The 20,974-nt window shown below is 47.5% G+C and overlaps 4 protein-coding genes across 4 annotated transcripts; 1 reads left to right on the forward strand and 3 right to left on the reverse strand.

Moving 5' to 3' along the window:
• Positions 1-614: 614 nt before the first annotated feature.
• Positions 615-3,668, reverse strand: AFUA_4G06030 (uncharacterized protein). The gene is made up of 2 exons (XM_747128.2): positions 2,831-3,668; positions 615-2,740 (listed from the first exon to the last, which is right to left on the reverse strand). The coding sequence occupies exons 1-2, from the start codon at positions 2,838-2,840 to the stop codon at positions 1,533-1,535; spliced, it is 1,218 nt and encodes a 405-aa protein (XP_752221.1). The 5' UTR covers positions 2,841-3,668; the 3' UTR covers positions 615-1,532.
• Positions 3,669-4,446: 778 nt separating this feature from the next.
• Positions 4,447-8,779, reverse strand: AFUA_4G06040 (uncharacterized protein). The gene is made up of 4 exons (XM_747127.2): positions 7,979-8,779; positions 6,254-7,921; positions 4,801-6,202; positions 4,447-4,730 (listed from the first exon to the last, which is right to left on the reverse strand). The coding sequence occupies exons 1-3, from the start codon at positions 8,245-8,247 to the stop codon at positions 5,956-5,958; spliced, it is 2,184 nt and encodes a 727-aa protein (XP_752220.1). The 5' UTR covers positions 8,248-8,779; the 3' UTR covers positions 4,447-4,730; positions 4,801-5,955.
• Positions 8,780-10,657: 1,878 nt separating this feature from the next.
• On the forward strand, positions 10,658-13,260 carry AFUA_4G06050 (MFS transporter; the record flags this gene model as incomplete). The annotated part of the gene is made up of 4 exons (XM_747126.2): positions 10,658-11,711; positions 11,762-12,880; positions 12,940-13,018; positions 13,087-13,260. Exons 1-4 carry the CDS (start codon positions 11,281-11,283, stop codon positions 13,258-13,260), a joined length of 1,803 nt encoding a protein of 600 aa, XP_752219.1. The 5' UTR covers positions 10,658-11,280.
• Positions 13,261-13,651: 391 nt separating this feature from the next.
• AFUA_4G06060 (uncharacterized protein) lies at positions 13,652-18,366 on the reverse strand. Its single transcript, XM_747125.2, has 2 exons — positions 17,689-18,366; positions 13,652-17,477 (listed from the first exon to the last, which is right to left on the reverse strand). Exons 1-2 carry the CDS (start codon positions 17,704-17,706, stop codon positions 14,337-14,339), a joined length of 3,159 nt encoding a protein of 1,052 aa, XP_752218.2. The 5' UTR covers positions 17,707-18,366; the 3' UTR covers positions 13,652-14,336.
• Between the last annotated feature and the right edge of the window lie 2,608 nt (positions 18,367-20,974).

Genomic DNA, 20,974 nt, shown 5'->3' on the forward strand with positions numbered 1-20,974 from the left:
GGCAACGTGTTCTGCCGAATCTGTCTGGCGGCTGTGGCTAAGAAAATCTATCTACAATTTTACGAAGTACACTCGCTTCACTTGGTCTGCTCGACGTGGCAGTTGTCTGAGACATCAGTCCCCTGCTCAGTAAGGTCGCCACCACTTTGACTGACTTAGGCTACTCCGAGTGAACGCCTGGTGATCTGATCATCATGTCTACTTCCGGGAGGCGCATATCGTCGGCTTTCATATGCATGGTATAGGCCTATGTAGTAAGTACCTATTATCAATGCAGGCTTCCGTTCAGGTGGATTGGTTGGAACTTAGGGCAGGTACCTTACTACCAGTGACTGGCAACAGTTCAACGACGATATGTGAATGGTACCTTAGTAGATAATATATTAATTATATGATTGGTCTGGTAATTTATCTCAGCAACTATCTCTCCCATAGTAGGTAGCTTCTGCGCTCTTCAGATTGCCGTTCTAAACTTCATGACGTTTGATAGATAACATCATTGGGTCTCAAGCCAATCATCGGAATATTCAAGTCTCTGATCGTCATCTGATGTCAGAGTGCATATCACGGAGTCTTAGTATCTAGTGCACGGTAATGCCGCCGCTGCGCTGATCCCTGCTTGATATATTTCAAACCTACTCATCAGTAGCCAAGAAGTTTTAGCCACTTAGGCCGGCCTTCTCATAGACAGACTCTCGCAGTGTTTTCATGTCGTTCACTACCAGAATAACTCACATCGATTGTCCGTGTAGGCTGGTGCCACACCAGTGGTGCCCACCACACTTGGAATACTCCGCCATGGTATAGAGAACAATCAAGGGAACATACAACATGGCTGACGAAAGTACAAAGACGAAACTGTATGTATTTTGATGTGCAAATCTCTCAGAGGAATTACAGGACCATTGCATCCAAATGTACAAAGCTAAGATGCAAGCAGTGTGACTCGACCCCACAAACTCAATCCAGAAAAGTCAAAGAATAGCATAAAACGCAGATGCCCATGGAACTGGAGATATTCATGCACGTCCGGAGCCGGTTCAGAATCTCCAATATCTCGGATATCAAATCAAAAATGCGAATCAACAGCGGGCAAGCGGCCCAGAAGTGAGCCCAGAAGGAAGCTAGCGGTTTATAGAACTGAGGAAGAAAACAAGAGAAAGTGACGGTGCCTTAGAAGCGGGAATACAGAATCTCATGAACATAAGCGGACTGTTAGAAGAAAAGGTACATCTAGCGAAGGAATCGTTGGGAAATCCTCGAAGGATGGGCTATGAGAATAATGAGAAGAAGAGAAGAAAAGCAAGTCCAAGACAAGTTTTTTGAGAAGACAACAAGAACGGCGAATCGTGACCGAAGGAGACTGAATGCTGACGGCACCAGATGAGACCGAACCGATTGGTTGGTGAGGCGCAGGTGGGAGAGGCCGGCCCATATCAATCCGATTCCTTCGTAAGTATCCTGCGGCCGCAGAAGCACTGGACAGGACTCTACCATATTCGGCAAAGACACAGAAGATTCATGTCATCCTGTCAAAAGTTTTGGGCGATGCCAGCGTTTCCTTGTCGCGGGAAGACCGCCGGGTTCTCGATCCGCGTATTGCGCCGGGCCTGGACATCTCGAATCACAGGCTGATTCGGGACATATGGACCGTCTCCATAGGCCCCGTACTGCCCTTGCATATCACTATAGTACGGATTATCCTCGTAGAAGGCAGCAGCTGGATGAGTGCCAGACATATGGCTTTCTTCCGAGGCCTCGGATCTATTGGCTGCAGAGTAAGCAGATGAAGCATTGGACGGGCCACGGTGGATGTCAGTGGTGCGATTATTAGAGGAGGTAGGAGCAGCTCCCAAGACCCCGATTGGTTCAGTTTCTTGCATCTGTCCTTCGGAAAATTGGATGGTACCGTCACTCGGAGTTGCAGCGTGATGATAGCCAGGTGCACTTCCAGCTTCCGATATAGCTAATCCCGGCCCGGCGCCGCTCGACAGATTCGTCGACGCTTTGCGGCCAGCAGAGGTCGTTCCCCATCCCCGATATCCAGATGTGTCCTCCTTGGGTTCGTATGCAGCGCCGGCGCCCATGATGGGCGGTAATGTCGGATCGTTATTTGGGTTGAATCCGTACTCCTCCACCTCTTTTCTTCGTTCTTCCTCCGCCGCTTTCTTTGCCTTCCATTTGCGCCAGAAGTACAAGGCAGCTAGGATGATCAAAGCAACGGAGACAACAGGCACGACTACCGCTACAGCGATTGTGCCACCAGCAGAAAGTCCAGAACCACCCGAGCTTCCTCCTGTAGATGATGCGGTGGCCGATGGTCCTGATGATGTAGTTGTCACTCCATTGGCTGAATTTCCAGTCGGGAGAGTTTGACGCGTCGATTCCGTCGAAGTAACATAAACGGTCGTCGGCCCAGTATTTGTATTGGTAGGTGATGCAGTAGCGATAGTTGTGGTGACGTCGTCGGGGCTCCGAGAGGTCTCGGAAGTGGTGGGTTCTGTGATCTGTGCAGTCGTGGTGGATGAAGTGCTTGACGTGCTTGAAGTGCTCGTACTACTTGTACTGCTAGTCGTTGGCGGTTCCGGCGGAGTGGACGTCGTTGAAGTTGTTGATGAGGTGGTTGAAGGCGTTGAAGTTGGCTCGGACGTGGTGGGTGGAATTGGCGTCTGCTCAGCAGTTGTTTGGGCCAGCGTACCGCCATTGGCGTTGACACTCGTCGGAGCTGCCTGTGCTGTTCCTATAAAATCGTTAAATGACCGTCTGATAGCGATTGAACGACAATCCTGATAGAGAAGGGGCCATCGTGGACAGGCTGGCTAATCCATACCAGAAGCCATGATTCAGTAGCTCTCCTGGGGTAGTACAACCAGAAACCAAGTGAAATCTAATGGTACAATCGGCAGCGCAAAATTCAAGACGCGCAGATAACGTGGGTACAGTTGTCTTGTCTTTCGACACGAGCGGCGCTCCCAACTAAGATGCAGGGCCAAGCAATTCACTTTCTCGACGGTGTTGGGTTATCAGCAGACCGAAGGTTGACCGACCGTGATTTCGTAGGGAGGACGAGCGGGGTTCCGATGTCCCATAAGCAATTGGGGAAAGGGACAAAAGTATGAGAAATGAAGCAAGATAATAAAGTGAGTGAGAGAAATAAAAATGATAAAGAGTGGCTGTCGACTACGACACAGTAAACGATTGCGCGCGCAGCGGTTAAAAGAGTTGCAGTCAGATGTGGTCAGAATTGAGGCCGACGGAGGTACAGACTGCCGGATGGTTGATGATCAGGGGCGAATCGAAATGGAAACGTCCAGCCCTGAAGACACAGGAAAGAGACCTGGCAGGTACCTATACAGGCTCCATGAGATGAAAGTGGAAGACAATAACTGAAATAGATGATAGTAGGTACAATATAATAGTAATGATAAGGTCAATTCCACCGTTTAGAAAGTAAACGGTCCAAAGACGAAGGTAAAGCGAGTAAAAGAAAGGGAATAATTATCGAAGTGAGAGTGGAGATGCAGAGAATATCTAGTAATAATACAGATGGATCATGGATCATGAGCAAGAGATCCCATTGCTAAAGCCGGTTTCTCTACTCCGTAGTGGTATTCATCCCTAGTGACTTTTAAGTGGGCTCAAATTCTTCTACTTCCTCTCGAGACGGGGACCATATTTAGTACATATCTACTTGGTAGCAAATGTGCATACTGGATTAGTTCCCTGGTACCGTAGTATCTAGCTACTTAATGACATTTCAGAGTCTTCCATATTCAAGACTAGCACCTTCCAATTCTCGCGATTGCTTGGACTTCACTTGAGACTGTAGCTAAATAAAAACATCGTGCGCATTCTCTAAAGTAAATGTGCTCGACTAAGGTACTGAATTTGGTGTGCTTGCTGTAATTGATTACCATACACCACAGGCCCATGGAACCCTCCGGTAATATTAACAAGAGACAAATGCGGTCATGGGAGCAAATGGATTACGGAGTACAGAGTGAGCCAAACAACCATATACTTTAGGAATGGAAGTGCGAAGTTGCTGCTGCAAGTCTTTCCCGCAACCAGCATGTAGATTCAATATAAAAGTTGTTTTCAGAGTTAGTTCCTCATGCTCTCAGCAACGGCATTTTCGCCAAACAACCATCTGGGACTGGCTGGCCTTTATTCAATATTTACGTCAACGATATCTATAGAGGAATTAGTTCGCTTGATCTGTACATACACAACAGTAGGTAGCCACTACATTTTCTACTCCCAGTATTTACTCTGTACATCAGTGTCTAGGTGAGTATCGATTAGACAGTCGTCTACCTTACAGGCAAGTGCTTCGTGGCTCAGAGCACTACATGGTAGTAATTTAGTGATTGAAGTAGAATATCATCATTGATTGGTGGAAAACCAAATGGATTCCTGTAATAGTTAGGACGGATATGGATACCTCGGTCACGTACCTACATAGTGAAATAACTAGGTAATGATTCTCTATTTGTACCGTGATCTCACTGGCAGCATAAGCTCTAATTTCTCACCTGGTATGTTTCCCTCTCTTGCCCCGGCCCTACTCAAGCTTTTCTGCGTACCTAATAATCATCCAAGGTTGCCCATTGAACCGTTGGAAAACGACCGCCGAATATTTTATACACGCTTTTCCCGCGAGTGGACTTTGATTCAGTTCCAACGACACTGGATTACTCCAGGGCCACAGCCCTAATCCGTTGTGCAGACTGGATCACTTTAGCCCATAAACCATGGATAGGATCACGACCTACAGTAAACAGTGCCGGGCATACCTACCTGCCCTATACCAGAGTTAACTGACGATTAGTACCATGGATGAAGGGTATCTCATCTCGGGACAAGGCTACCCTCGCACCAGTTGACTACAAACAAGAGTTATGACTAACCAGCAACTGTTCAGCTTGTGTTCAGGCTCAGGCCTTAGCCAAGATTAGTCATCTACCCATAACCAGGTAACCAAGTTAAAGATGGATATGCATCAACATAGTCAGCACATCTCGTCAGGAGACTCATAGAACTTGTTAAGCCCGGTCTCACCATGAATGATCTTGAGGATCTATTACTCAGGTGGTCTTGCATCGACAAGCTATATATTTTACTTCTACTCTTTCCAAAGTCCGTCACTTGGATATTCTACGTAAGAATGCTGCTTGGTGGAGCAGGTGGAGGTGTACTCTCCGATATATCTCGAGACTGGAAATGGGTAAATGTCAGAACGTATAGGTTATCTTCAGACGAGCCACACGATCTGGAGGAGCGTGATGATTTCACTATATAAATGCACTGTCGCTCTGAATCCAGGTAATCAAATAGGAAATTGATTTACCAGCTGGGGCCAGAGTCCAAGACTAGGACCCATCATCTCGGGTTCTGAATACTTAAGGGATGAATTCGGATGTGGAGACAGCACAAGGGAAAGGATTTCTTCAAGTATAGTCTATTTCTCAACAAGCCAGACTTGCGCCGATCAAAAACAGAGATCAAAAATAGAGCCTGAGACGCCTGAGGGCACAAAGCCATGCTCGACTTACTGCTCTAAAGAACAGTATGCGGAAAGCTGGAAATGATCACAATCACACTAACAGAACAAAACCCCATTCAGACAGCATCTCGGATTTCACTGCCGCTGGAGCCTTGAAACCAAGCAGAAAGGAAGATCAGAGAATAGAAAAAAAAAAAAAAAATAAAAATAAAAACAAAAAATAAAAAAAAAAAAAAATAAAAAAAAATAAATGAATAAAAAGATCCAGCTTCATATATCTTATGTACGCCATGGACGTAGAATTGCCAGTAACATTGATCCCAGTCTCTGGGGAGACAGTGCCCATTTCGGAACAAATAACAAGAGAAAGGTCGTGAAGTACCCTAGCGACATTGTGGAAAGATATTCATCACCTGGAGAAACAGAAGATCAAATCTTGGCGAAGCTTTCTATGTTTGCCGCATATCCCATGATGGACGAAGATTGGACATCAAGTCATCTTTCGTACCGACAGTCTCTGGGGGGAGCCGGCTGACACGATAAGCACCCGTGCGAATGTTATGCAGATGAGCAGCAGAGATCCCCGTGCGGTTGCTATGAATGCTACCAGCGTCGCTTGCGGTCTCTACGTTCTTGAAACGAGGCGGAGGCGCAAAATCAAGGTTATCGAAGGTCCCTGACTTACGCAATGCATGCCTAAGGTTGTTAGTTTTGTGAACTAGATCTTACTGGAGTACACAAACTTACGGGCTTGGTATCGGCGCGAGCTCATCGAAAGCGGAGACAAGAGGTGTACGAGCAGGTGTTACCGGAGTGTAAGGACGCAATCCACCAAGAGGGGTCTCTGCTCGTCCTTCTCTTTTGTCTTTGTAATTCATGCCAGGGGCATACTCGGCAGCATTCATTAGGGAATCCTCTTTCAGCAAGTGAGGAGAAGGTAGAACTTGAAGTGGTGACGGAGGAGGCATTGGCTTGCGAGGAGCTCGAGGCCCAGGCAACCGATGAGAAGCCGAAGAGAAAGCACGAGGTCCCGGATAGTTGGACCGATCGCTGGCACCACCACCCACAGAGCCTGTAGCCATATGCCTGGCAGCTCCTTGGAAGCGGGGTGGTGCGCGAGGGGGCGGCGTCATGGCACGACGATTGACGGGCTCAGCGAACGGTGCTGGAACTGCATCGTAGTATTCACCAGTGGCAGGATCGTAGACGTAACCATCATCTTGAAAGTACTCTGGACCGTAGTCCTCGTAGATAGTTTCCCTGCCCGTCTTAGACTCGTCGAAGTACTCCTTGTAGAACGACCGAATACGGTTGGCGCGCTGCTCAGGATTGTCTGATGGATCCTCTGGAGGCAGAGGGCGAAGTCCCAGGGTGAATCTACGAGTGTCACGACGAACATCAAGGCTCTGATTCTGAGACTGCAGTGGCTCCTGGGGGATAGGTGGAGCTGCTGCATGATTTGGAGCCCCGTCACGCTTCTGGGCATCCTCAGCCCCGTCGACATTCACTGCCGGGATCTCAGCATGAGAATTTCTATTATCACCGTAGTCGCTCGCTGCATCGCTCACAGGAAGTGAAATTCGAGGTGTTGGCACGGACGGTGATTGCTTTGAAGGAGAGGTCGAGCCAAGTTTGGTCGACAGATCTTCCTGAATGGGACGACCCTGTTGTTCACGAGTGTCGAGATGCAGCTCCAATGAAGGGTCCATGGCGTTCTTGAGAGGTTGTTGAGGCAAGTTGGCATTGCGGGTCTCTGAAGATGATATGTCCTCGCTGCCGTCGGCATGGCCACCTGGCGCTGGGCTTGTTCCACGGCTACCGTTAACTCCTGGTATATGAACAGGGCTCAAACTACGTGGCAGATTCAGCTGCAACCCCATATCCTGCCCATTCCCTTGGCCCCGAGGACTGTGCGAGCTACCACCGTCCGAAGGAGCATTATACAGTGGGGGTGAAGAACGCGACATTCTCTGGGCGTTCTGTAGTAAACCTTGGTTCATGTCATCTCCTCGCAGACTGGCTTTACTCTGTGATCTGGAGAATGCCGACGTCTCATCGTGGAATCCCCTCGGTTGCGATCTGACAGATGCGTTATCCCCGAGGAATGAACTTGCATGGCGGTATTTATCGTCATCACCTATGATAGACCTTGAAAGGGAGTGTAAAGACTCCCGGGAACCATGTAAACCAGGAGGAAGAAGATAGGGGCTTTGGCCTATGTCGAGGGACATTCCCTTGGAATGCATGTTGCTCCCTTTCTCTGCCTGCGTCATTGGTTTAGATCCAGCTCTGGGTTCCAAATCTAAGCCAAAATCGAGAGATTTATGCTTGTCATTGGCATCTTCCTGCCGGAGCTTCTTCACATTCCGCCGATGCAGATAAAATAGGACGATAATGGCGCATACAATTGGGATTCTGGTCGCTCATCAGCCCATGCATAAGAAACAGACCAAGAATGAGAAATCCACGTACACTGCGCCTAGTACAATCGGCAAGGTCGTTGTACTGGACGAATTTGTATATTTCTCGCACGCGCTGGAAGTGTCACCCTCAGGACAACGGGTGCTTGCGGTGGACGTCGTAGATGTTGAAGGCACCCTTTTCACAAGGGTTGGATCTTCGGTGCCAACCAAGAGAGGCACACGGTCTCGAGGTACAATGTCTGGTCGACGCGGCGGGGAACGCACGGCCAGGTGGATTCCATGACGGGGAAAATGTAGATGTTGGTGATGATGATGCATGGTCGTCCTAACTCGTCTGGTCTCAATGACTTTTGTGTCGGACGCCCGATACAAAAGTCTCCAAGGTCAATGGACCGCTATAGTCGTCAGGTCGATTCGAAGGGGGGAAATTGCAAATTGCGAGGACCAGCGATCAAATCCAGCAATCGACCAACTCTAATCATGAATGCAAGAGTACGGGTGGCATTAGCTGAGCAAGGAAACGCTTATAGGCAGGCTAGAGATGGGAGGATATCGCTTGTCAGATTGGATCAGCAGGCTAACGAAAGGCAGATGCGCTGCCAAAATTGACGCTGTTTGACCAAGGAACGAACGGGAACGGCTTTTTCCCCTAAAGGAGTGGAAGCTGAAGGCTAGCGGAGTTGTATAAATGAGTGAGAATGATCTCCGCGAGGAGACCAAGTTAGAGAACGAACAAACAAGCAAAAAGGAATGGATAGGATGATAACAGTAATGGAAGAAAAGGAACAAGAAAAGAGAAAATGACCAAGGGGACAATGACTAAGGAGAGACACCGGATATTAGACTAGCAGGTGAGGTTAGTGCAAAGATGAGGAGACAGTACGGAGTAATAATAACAATACTTGTAACTAGTCACACTTGTGTCCTAAGCCTGTCCATACCTCTCCAGCTCTGCCTACCTAGTCTTGTCTACAGGTAATATCCAAGATCCAGAGCAATTATACCTTAATGACCAACATGTACATCCTCTGGTAAGGTAAAATTCAGCTATTGGCCCTGATTGTTTTTATGATAATGAAGTTCCAAAATCTGTTAGGTTCATTTACTAGGTAGGTAGGTGCCTTGCTACCTTGCTGTATGGAGTACATAGACTGCCATATAGCTTAACGCATACCTTATGGTCGCAGGGAATAGCACAAACAATTCCAGGCATGATTGTGTGTGAACCAGGCGCCAATGCCTCAGTAACTACAATACCTATAGGTAAGGTAAGGAGTCCAACATCCTTCACCTCTCCATATAGCTTACTTGCAGGTAGTCCATGCCAGGTACCGCTGTACTTCATCTTGATAATCTACACCTACTCCATATACCTATGATATTACCTCTGCACGCTATGAGATAACAGTCGGTCTATTCTCTCTTGCTTGGGTTGAGAGACAGAACTGCAAGGTAAAGTACACTCTTTTGGTACCACTAGTCAGGTACGGATACCTATCATACAAGTTTGGTACCTGAGAAGTGGCGACGGGATGAACAGCCAAAAGGTTTCACTAGCCCCACTGAACCCCCTTAATTGAAAATTATTGGTGGCTTCGTGCAAAGCCTATTATTATAAGCAGATCAGTTCAGGGGTAAGACTCTCTGTGTTGGCGAAGGGCAAGAGTCTAGACTATCTATCTGTAAGGGCTGTGCAACTTGTTGTGAGAGGCATCTGTATGGAGTAAAATGGTCAATAAACCATGTGCAATTGCTTGTACTGATCATTATAAAATCCATCTCTCCTACTTAGTTTGCTTAAAGCAAATTATGAATTGATTGTTAATCGACCAGTTAATATAAGATAATTATATCAGCACTTTTTGGTTGACTATTAGTTATCCTGTCCACCTGTACATTATCAAGATAAGTATCTGCTTTGGAGATGAGGAAGCTGACCTTCTGTATGGATATGGACCCTGAGCAAGCCGATAGAGGAGCGAGTACGGAGTACTAAGATATTGAATCAAAGCTTCGCCTCACGCATGGGCGTCGAGCTCAATTGGGTTCCTCTCCATATTATTCGTTAACCATTGGCCACCTACTTCAATTGACCGCAAATTATCTTATGGAGATTACTTTGAAACTGAGTTTGAGAACAAGTGGACTTATCAAAGTTACTTCTGAGTTGCCATAATAATATGTTCATAACCTATTGCTTTTGAGGATATATATGCGTCGTGTAGTGTATTATTACAGTGTGATTCCTTCCTTCCCTTGCAAAGGAGGGGACCAGCATACATCTTTCACTATCTTCCCATCTCTAAGAAAGACTGTAGTAAGTCCCATGTCCTTTATTTAGAATCTCAGGTATCATAATTCCTGAAATTTAGAGTCTACTACAATTCCTATTATTGTCATCAATGAAGCATGGGCACGAGGAGGAAATAAGGTTATTTTATGCTCCCCTTTTGTTTGTGCAGCATCATTACGTCAAAAGTTGAGCCCTACACTGTAGCCGACGCCATCAGATCGTTGTCCGACCTGCCCTACAGCACTTTATTCTGTTCTGTTGCATTAAACTCATAGTCCAGACATATCGGCTATGCCTGTCTACTTTTATTATTGTGGCTTTGAATGCTCCTGTATCCTCAACAATATCATGGAGAAGACAGGGTGAGATGCGCCCCTCTCTTGAAGATCATGCAGTGATTTCAGAAATGAACGTGCTCTCAAAAAGTTATGTCTTGTGGGTTATGAGCCATACTTCAATATTGCCTTCTAACACCAGTGACAGCAACTAGGTAATGGTGCTACCACTGTTGCATAGTACTTACCTACCTAGGTACATGACTGATTGTCTACCTGATGATCATGGTGACGATGATGATGCCTGAACCAACCTTGGCCACTTCGTTTCATGTGTCTCTCGCAGCCAAATCAAAAAAAAAGAAAAAAACCCATGTAGAATTGACAATTTCCAAGAACAATATCCCTATCCATGTACTGGTTGTATGTCTTACATTACAAACAATAGAGCCTTAACTGTGGCCGCATGGAGCAGAGCGAAGCACATGGACATCGAGGCAGATTCTCCTGTCGGGATTTTTCCCGAAGATGCGGCTTGAGATCATCTTCAAGTAAGCCCAATTTGCCGCTATGGTTGGATTACAAGCCCACTCGAATCGAGTAATTTCGCACAATCTACTCCCTTGCCTCTTCAAGTGGACTTGTACGTCTTGTCTCAAAGCAAATTCACCCTATCGATATGTTATAATCTCTCCTTCCTTCCTGCCTCGCCGAAGAGAATTCTCCGAATTTCTGCTATGGTCTCCAGCACTTGTCTCCTAGGCTGCGTGCGTCATTGTCCGCATGGATTCATTGTCGCGGAATCTCGAAAAGGCTGAATTGGAGGCATACCGTGCACCAAGCCGCCGTCAGAGCCTTAATAACGGCGGCCGTGCCTCTCGGTCAAACTCTCTCTCACCCTCAGTCACGTCTTCCAGCTCGTCAACACAAGCGCAAGAGGACGACTACTACTTGTCGCAGATTCAGACTGCCCAGACGGTACGAGGTGCTGGTCTAGAACGACATCCAACAGCACTGAGTCGCATTGCGACTCAGAGAAGCCAGCATAGCGCCATTGTGGGTGCCCTTAAGCCAGTCGTGTCAAAGAAGCCTCTGCCAGAATTTGGCGCCGGAAAGCCCTATCCCCCGCCGCTTCCAGAGAGAGACGAATATGTCGTCGAGTTTGCTGATAAGGATGATCCTTTGCATCCTCAGAACTGGTCTATCAAGAAGAAGTAAGACACTCTAAAGTGAGCGACTAATGGCAACTCACCTCTGCGTATAGGATTGCAGTTTCCGCCATGCTGGCATACACGACTTTCAATGCGACTTTCACAAGCAGCATCTACTCTACCGCCAATTCGGTTGTGTCATCAAGATTTCATGTCTCGACCGAAGTAGGTACTCTGGGCCTCTCGCTGTATGTCTTGGGGTTTGCGTGTGGTCCAACATTTTTCTCGCCGTTGTCTGAGCTACAAGGCCGGCGTCTACCAATTCTGGTTGGCATGTTCGGCTTTGCCGTCTTTCAGTTTGGAGTGGCTACCGCGGAAAACCTCCAGACAATAATAATATGTCGTTTTTTCGGTGGTTTTTTTGGATCGTGCCCCATTGCTGTTGTTGCTGCGGTATTCTCTGACATATATGACAACCGCCATCGAGGGCTCGCGATCACGGTCTTTACCATGACCGTCTTTACCGGCCCGCTCTTTGCTCCTTTCATCGGTGGCTTCATCGTTGAAAGTTACCTAGGCTGGCGTTGGACGGAATATCTCACTGGAATCATGGGTGCCTCAGCTTTTGTTCTAGATTTGTTCTTTCTGGAAGAGACATATCCTCCAGTAGTGCTAGTTGGGAAAGCTGCTGAGCTACGTCGGCGAACGAGAAATTGGGGCATTCATGCGAAGCAAGAGGAGATCGAGGTTGAATTTGGAGAGCTGATTCGCAAGAATTTCAGTCGTCCACTACGGATCTTGTTCACTGAGCCGATCGTGCTCCTGCTAAGCATCTACATGGCATTCCTCTATGGCTTGCTATATCTATTTTTGACCGCATACCCAATTGTCTTTCAGCGCATTCATGGTTTCAATAAAGGCGTTGGAGGGCTTCCTTATTTTGGGATAATCATCGGCGAATTTCTGGGCGGGATATTTATTATGCTGCTCCAGCCATGGTATAACAGACAACTGAGTGCATATAAGGACATACCCATCCCCGAATGGCGTCTACCCCCGGCCATTATAGGTGGGGTTGCCTTTTCTGGCGGTCTTTTCTGGTTCGGTTGGTCAGGGTACAGATCTGATATACATTGGATCGTGCCGACTCTGTCAGGTCTCCTAACCGGCTTCGGACTTTTTTGCATTTTTCTGCAATGTCTCAACTATATTGTCGATGCCTATCTCGTATTGTACGTCTCTCCTTCCCATATCTCTCCCTCAGGAGCTATGCTGATGTCTTGTCACGTAGTGCTGCTTCAGCCCTGGCTGCAAACAGTGTTTTGCGTTCTATAGCTGGTGCAGGATTCCCACTTTTTTCAACCTATATGGTACCTTCGGCCCTCCTTGCTACTCCCGCCTTTTGAACGCCTCGTTTCGTTGGCTAACACGCGCACAGTTTAATGCTCTAGGCGTCAACTGGACAGGGACTCTTCTTGGATGCGTTGCTGCCATCATGATGCCGATTCCACTCCTGTTCTATTTGTACGGACCCAAGATCCGTGAGAAAAGCAAGTTCGCAATGGAATATATCGTAGCCGCTCAGGCTCACAACGATGAGCGCGCGGAATGACAACTTTTGTTCACCACAGTACGGATACAGTGGGCAGCTCATTCAGGAGATGAGAAGAATCACGGACACTGTATGCGAGCCTGATGAACTTGGAACCTCTGTGATGGACCATCTTTAACAGTTTGCACAAGCCTTATTGCTTTTGTTGAACATCTCGGTTCCCATCGTATCAATGGGCAGCACCGTGTTCAAAAGGTTTCATTATTTGACTTGCGATACCCCTATGGCTTCGATTTACGTTGGCCTTTGGCGTGACGGCAGATGGCTTGTACAATGTCGTTAGTCTCAATGACAATAAGACGACATGAGTACATGTCCGAATCCGGAAGGAAGCTTCCAGCGCTCGAATCTTGTACAAAGAGATACCGGCGTTTACTTCACATGGAGACATTGAATGTGCAGATACTATTGGAATAATGTCGCTTCATTCCATGGTCTTTTATTACATTATGTACCTTTCTTCCCCCTCCTCTAGTAGATAGTTTTAGCCAGAATGACATGTGGTCGTATCCTTGATTTTGGCGCCAATGTCGACACTGCCTCGCCTGCCTGGTGCGTGTTGTGCTTTTTCAAGGCAGATACCAGCAGTGGCAGGTGTGAGAAGACGCAAATCCTGGGACAAACCCAGGCAACAATCAGACAGGACTGCCATTCTGTGACGCAGAATGGAAGGTCGGCGTAGAACAGAAAAAGAAAAATCATGACAAAGGCGAGGAAGAAAAAGTAACACATCGATGGTGCCCATACAAGAATAGACGAGAAAAATGACATCGGCCGGAAAATGTACACCAAACCCACTACTACAGGACGACTCCCTGTTTAAAAAGAAAAATTTTTAGTAGACAAAGTTAAAACGGCCTGACATTCCGGAAAGGCAGAAGGTTAGTGACGGATGGGGATCCCGGGCTTGGAAAGATAAAGAAGGAAAACCATCTCACGGTTCTATTCACGTCGTTTCGTAATGCTCGAGTCAATCGTCAGAGATCAAGGAACAAGAAAGTAGTACACAAGAGACAGAGGAGAGCGAGGGAGGTGTGCGGAGTGACGTCATGTCGACCCTAGGAATTGATGCATCTCTAATTGACACAATGAGTTTCGTAAATCAAGTGATTATCATCAGTAGGCTGATCAAAGATCCGGCTGAATGGCAGATCAGAAGACTGCGCTTTGTCGTCGGGGGTAGTTATCACGCCCTCCTCCTTGCGAATAACTTCTTTTAGAGCTCGGGTTACCACACCGGCTCGTATGACGAGATCACGAAGAGACTGCGTATCAAACGGGAGTTTTTTGGAGCGCGAACAATGAGGACCGCGGAGAGCGGGGTCCTGTGAGCGTTGTTGATAGATCAGATCCAGAACCGACTTCGCTTTGGCAGACGTGTCACACGAGATGTTGAGATTTGGAGGTAACTTCTCGGAAAGCGAAGCTCGCCAGGAATCCCCGCTTGTCCGTTTCGATGGATCTGCTAGGTTAGACGACTCGCCTTCAGAGTCATCAAAACTGAAAGTAAGGGAGGTCGGTGATCTTGGAGGGGAATCATTGTTTTCCTCATCGTCAAGCGTGGCCAAATTGACGATACCCTCAGCCTCCTGCCAAAGTTCACTCGATGGACCTTGAACTATATTCAGAAAGCTGGCCCGGTGACGAAGACGTTTAAGTTCCTCGACCAGTAAGGTCAATTCCTGGACCTGCCCAAATTGTCCGTGAAGGCTCGCTTGACGTTCCAGAATGGCTGCAGGGACTATCATGCCCCGTCGAGAACTCGTTCTACTTGGCCGCATGTTCTCGTTGTCCACTTCTGCATCGTCGAACTCGAAGTCGCTGTCCCAATCCTCACTAACGCCTTTACTACCCAAACCCCAAGTTCCAAATTTTCCAGATGTCTGACGAGATTCGCTAGCGGTTGCAGGTTCTCTCGCTACAGGAACACTTTGGCTGCGAAGATGCAATGAGTTCGGAGCCCTCCGCCCTGGAGCACGACTGCCACGGAACTCAGGGCCATTTTTCCCGTGAACAGTTCGGGGCCTTTCGTCTATTCTTGAGGCGTCGCGGTCGCTTCGAGATTGTTCCGACCAGTCAAATATGTTCATTTTTCGGCATGACCCAAGTGACTCTTGAGAAACGCTGCGCAATTCGTCCAGTGCAAACGCCTCATCTGAAGCATGGGATGAATTTGAGTGGACGTGAGCACGGATATCATTGCCTTCGGGGTAGAAATTGGAAGCAACCAGAGGACTACGGGGGAAAATGAACGGTGAATTTGTCTCACCAGGCAAGGCGGCAACCGTGCTGCGAGCATCTTCATCTTCGGATAGGTCCGAAGGAAAGGATATCCTGTTGTCTTCGCTGTCGTCTAGCTCTGCTATCTCACGGGTTCTAGGGGTTGAACCAGAAACTGCATCGCTGTCGATTCCCATGTCGCATTTAGCCGAAGTCAGTCCATCCGGCATTCTTGGACCGCGAGGCTCGAGCGCTTCGATTGTAATCTCGTGGTTCGCAAGACTCTCTACCGAATTCTTGTCAAACATGGTTTCAATCCGCAAGCCCCGAGAACCGGAGATGCTACCAATTGTGAAGTGAGTGCGGATTGAGTCAAATGCGGTATCTGTCAAGAAATCTGACTCGTCTTCATCGCCAGACGTAAAAATACGGGTATCTTCGGATCCAATCGCGGATGAAGCTGGATCTGAGGCTGCGATTGAATGGCGCCTGGGACGTTGGCGGACGGACCACAGGAAAGTCAAATCAGAAGCGCGAAAGAATGCATTCTGGGATGCTGATAGCGCTATCGCGTCCGATGTCAAGGGGCGGTTCCCGTAATCCCGACAGCGACCCAGTTCCGCTCTGTACTCTCGAAGATAAGAAGGTGTAACAGAACGCCGCGATCTCATGATCTTTGCTGTCAGGAAGTTAGGATATCCTGCCTTGAATGTGTCAGGAGGCCGACGGAAGATGTTTGGGTCGGTGATGTTACGCTTCCCGTGTAATCGTCTCGACACCGAGGTGGCGGCTTTCGAATTTGGTAACTCTGAGAAGGATGTCGATGCTGCTCTCCTTCTTGACCAGACCGGAGGTCCACTATTGGACTGTTTGGAAGCTGCTGCGCTTGAGCCTTTTTCAGGTGACCTCGGGTCCGCTTCGAGTACAATAGAAGAAGGCCCGCTGTTGCTTTCCACTACGGAAGGTGCGTCTCGCGCATGCGGTGGATCATCAAGTTTGAAGGGGTCTCGAAACTGGACTGGAGAGGCAGGAGCAAACTCATTCGAAGTGATGTTTATTGCAGGTTCTTTCACCGTGATGGAGGTCGCCAGAAGAAGCGCTGGGAGGGCATCCGGGCTCGGTAGGATCCGCCGTAGTGTTTGTTCCTTCGGTCTTGTCACAGTGGACAGCCTTCGGGCGAGTCTCTCAGTCACCCCCTCCAAACTGGGTCTTAGATATGGTTGCCATGCGCCCTCCTCAATGTCAATCGATGCGCCTGCCTCAACAGAATGCGACGCGGGACCTGTGATAGAACTAGGTTCAAAATTTAAGCTGTGAGTTGCTCTATGCCGTAATACTTCGGACCGTTGATAGCTCGTCGCAGGTCTCCGCAATTGCGAAGGTGCCCAGGGCGATGATGGCGCATGTGAAGATAAAGGTAGACCACTGGAATGCTGCGAGGGGGGTCGCTTCACGAGCTTGTTTGGTACTCTGCGCTGGCTGGACGGCCGTGATAAGCCTGGGCTTGTGGGGTCGTTGGACGATGGAGATAATGGACCATTATTTGAGAGGCGGCTTTCCTGCGGCTGGATTGACAGACGTCGCAACCAAGAAGAGGACGGTCGTCGGGAATGTGAGGGTGTATCGTTCTCCTCTTTAAGATGCGAAGGTGGACTGGTCATTGTATGACCTCGGCGCCGACGTATTACACCCGCAAATGAAGACTTTCTCCGAGACTGTGAGTCCCCGGAATTAAGCTCGGGTGAAGCGACATTGCTGTGAGGCTGGGAAGGGTCTGTGATATGATGTGTATTTACATCGCAGACTGTGGAGGGAAAAGACGGGGAATCTGGAGATGTAGTACTGAAAGCCGGCGATACAGTATTGTTTGCTGTAGGCGCATGATTGTCGCGCAGGAGGGTCTTTCTTCGAAATCTCCCTTGTTTGGAGGAAGGTCGATCTATGCGACCGAGAGCGAAACCGGTCGCTGCAATACCGACAGTGCTGACCGCACAGAGCTGACAGAAAGCGAGACGAGTTAGTGTCGGGCCAGTCAAGTAGTGCTCGATCGCAAACACCAGTGGAGACAAAACAAGAAGCTTTTTTGCTCAGAGATCAGGCGGAGAGCTTCCTACTGGCGCTCAAGAGTGGGTTGATTCCTTTGAGAGAATGGAACTTATGGGAGGAAAATGGCGATAGCGCAGAGGATGAGGGAAGCGGCGGACTTACTGTAGAAACATGCTCCATCCTCAGAGGGTGCTGAGAACAGTGTCAGACACCACAGAACTCAGTCCAGCCACATGGGACATTCCTGTGTGCATAATCATGCACAAGGAGGAGTTAATTGAAGAGAGGCAGGGCCGAATAGGAGCATATAGAAAAGAATGCGACAGTTGTATGAAGTAAACCAGTGGCAGTTGTGAACGAGGGAAGTAAGAGGTGGAAAGCTGTATGGAGATACACCCGCCGTCGAGCGCAATAACAACAATAAGAAGAAGCGGAGACTGTCTGGGGGGGGTAGGGAGGGGCCGCTGCAGCTGAGGTGAAATGTCAATGTAGGTACGGGAGTACACTGCAAGGAAGTGAAAGAATGGGGGAGGGGAAGGATTGTAAAGAATGCAAGAATAAGACAATTGTGGTAGTAACTGAAAACAATAAGGAGAGCAATAAGGAGAGAAAGATTATCATAAATGAATCGGATTCTGGTTTCGCTTCTCTTTTCGTTGCAGAAAGTTGTCGTAGAGAAAACAACAATTCTAATAATTATTGGAGAGGAGCTCAGCTCCCCAGAGTGAGCAGCTGGGAAGGATATGGGTTAAGAAACAGGAAATAAGAATAATGCCCGGATTGACCACAGGGTAAAAGAGGCATGGGCGGCCACTCATTAGATACGGGAGTATCAGAAGCTGGATAGACAGGGATGTAAGTAAGGCAGGTAGTTCTAAACAGTTTGGCAACTTTATTGACTACTACCACTAGGCAATTTTAGCTTCGACTCCTCCGACGGTGAGATATTCTGCTGGTTCTACTCTGTACTCTAACCGGCTCCTTGACTCCCTGGTCCCCTTGTCTACACTTTTGGTAGATTGTGGCATCCAGAGCGGAATATCAGGATTTTACGGAGTAGATACAGCACCTAATCAATGCTTGGTTAGTTCTATGGTCATGCTAGGAGGATGTCCACTCTGCATTCTCCATGTGGCCAGGCACTAACTAATCCCAAAGACAGACGATTCGACTAAGAATTCAATAATCCAACATCGTACAATAATTATGATTGAAGTCCTTGCCTTTCGAAACAAAGGCTTTTATTCTAGGAATATCATGCTCAAACAAGTGATCGATAATTTGTACGGAGTACGATCTCAGGGGCCACCATGCCTTGTTTACTTCCATCTCATCAGGCGAAAGATTCTAGCAGCATACTCTATACTCCGTACATACAAAACAATGGGCTCACAAAAAGTATGTTACCGACATAAAATTTTGACAATGTATAGCCTTTTTAAGACGGTGGGTTGAGCAGGGAAAAGCGGTGGAACTGGGAATGTTTTTCTTTTTCTTTTTTGTGTGCAAATCTGGTGAAAATCTACTGCTGTATGCAATGCAACTTGCTTATGGACCAAGCAAGCATCTTGATGTTAGAGAGACTAGTGAGCATGAAATGCAAACAGCCAGTTGAGGTGACAATCATTGGACCCGCGACCAGTAAAGGTAGCCCTCGCACTCGTTACCACGGATATTGATTCAAGGGAAGGATTACCAGAACAATTCATTCGTTTCTATTTTTTTTCTTTATGATTATAATTAGCCATAATAACAACAAGACCTGTTTAGTGCAGCTTATTTGTGATTGAGCCTGAAGAGCTGCAGGTGGGAGGAGCTGGAGCATTAGCGCGCACGATCTTGCTAGCCAGCAATCTCGATCAGTGGAGGAGCGGGATCGGGATATTAATATTAGTCTACTTAGAAGTAGCCGCTAGGCCAGTCATCATTTCAGCTCCCTTTCAAACCTCAGCCCCTCGATCCCTTACATTCCCGAGATGACGATGATGAAGGGGATTGATGAGCTTTGATTGATTATACTCTACTGGATTCTTAACTTTCTGCCCTAAACGAAGACGGTTTTGTATCATGATGGGACTTGCGCCCCGTTCGCCTTTCCCGACTCCTTCCTCGCCGACCGAGTGTTCGTACTACTATTTAACCTAGTAGATCGAATTATCAAAGAGGGGCTTGAGCTTGAACTTGGGCTTGAGCTTTTCTGGGCAACTTGCGGTTCAGGAAGGCTGTAACGACTAAAGAGTAATCATCATAATCATGATCCCCTAATTGATTAGAGGATATCTCCGATTCCCCACTTTCTGAGGCCTTTTTTCCCCTTGCCGTCATTAGAAATGGTATGGCTGGCTGGGGAGAACTTGGTGATAAACTACGCCAAGAATCTCCATCGGCCTCAGCGAGGTTTTGAGACTGGCGCTCAACTTGTGCAGTTGACGGGACAATGTTTATATCAAGCGTCTACTAATAATCAATTGTAAAGCGAGGAGACGTTTGTCAGCTATAGAAGATAAGTTAGATAAATGCCCACAATGATCTTCTGGAGGTATCTGTTGTTGTTTTTTTTCGTAGTGCGTTACAAGCAAACATAAGAACACTATTGTATGTTTCTTCCATATGGATAGGTGACTCTTGAAGTATCTTGCGTTCCTTGGAAATAGCTTCCCGTGGCCCAACCTTCCACGAATTGAGGTGGATACTGATTCCTGGACGGGGTTCCAACGGCGGTATCCCAAAATTTTCAAGCTCTGTTATCCAAGGGAACAGGCGGGATCGTCACTGTTTCCAGAATCCGAGATCCAGAATCCAGGCTCCTCAATTCAGTCATCTAGGTGTCTCAATTTCCCGCTCATGTGGATTATTATGACGACACAGCAGAAATTAGTCACAAATCCATAACCGTTGGAAGCTCATCCAGCAATAAGAATAAGCACTGGTACAATTGATCTGAATTGATTTATGCTAATTTTTGCTTACATTTTGATTATTTATGGTAAATGGTGTCAGATCCTCTAATCAACTCTTGCCTCTCTAAGTCTTTACATCTAGGATTGGTAGGGGTAGGCTCATCAATTGGGCGATCTTTTGTGATAGATTGATTCATGATACAAGAGCTATCTCCAAGCCCTCCACCCCTCCTGTATGGGACTTTGCGAGGGAACGTGGCCTGCACCTGCAACTGCAAGTTGTTTTCTTTTTTCGTTTTTTCCCTCCCTCGGGGCTGTGGTAAGGTAACAGTGTAAGAATTATATCTCCGAGATTTTTTCTGGCGGGTCTGGGCCCTTACCTTCTCAGATGCGCAATCATAATGTCATTTTAATCATTGTCGTCAACTCGCTACTCATATTACTTCACGGAAAAGCACTAGGTAGAGATATCACCCTGTAGAACTGCAGTCGCATGCCAATAATATAAGCATATATATCATCCGCACATCATCTGTGTCGCTCAATCT

The sequence above is a fragment of the Aspergillus fumigatus genome, chromosome 4 (assembly GCF_000002655.1).
Source record: "Aspergillus fumigatus Af293 chromosome 4, whole genome shotgun sequence".
Classification (NCBI taxonomy): domain Eukaryota; kingdom Fungi; phylum Ascomycota; class Eurotiomycetes; order Eurotiales; family Aspergillaceae; genus Aspergillus; species Aspergillus fumigatus.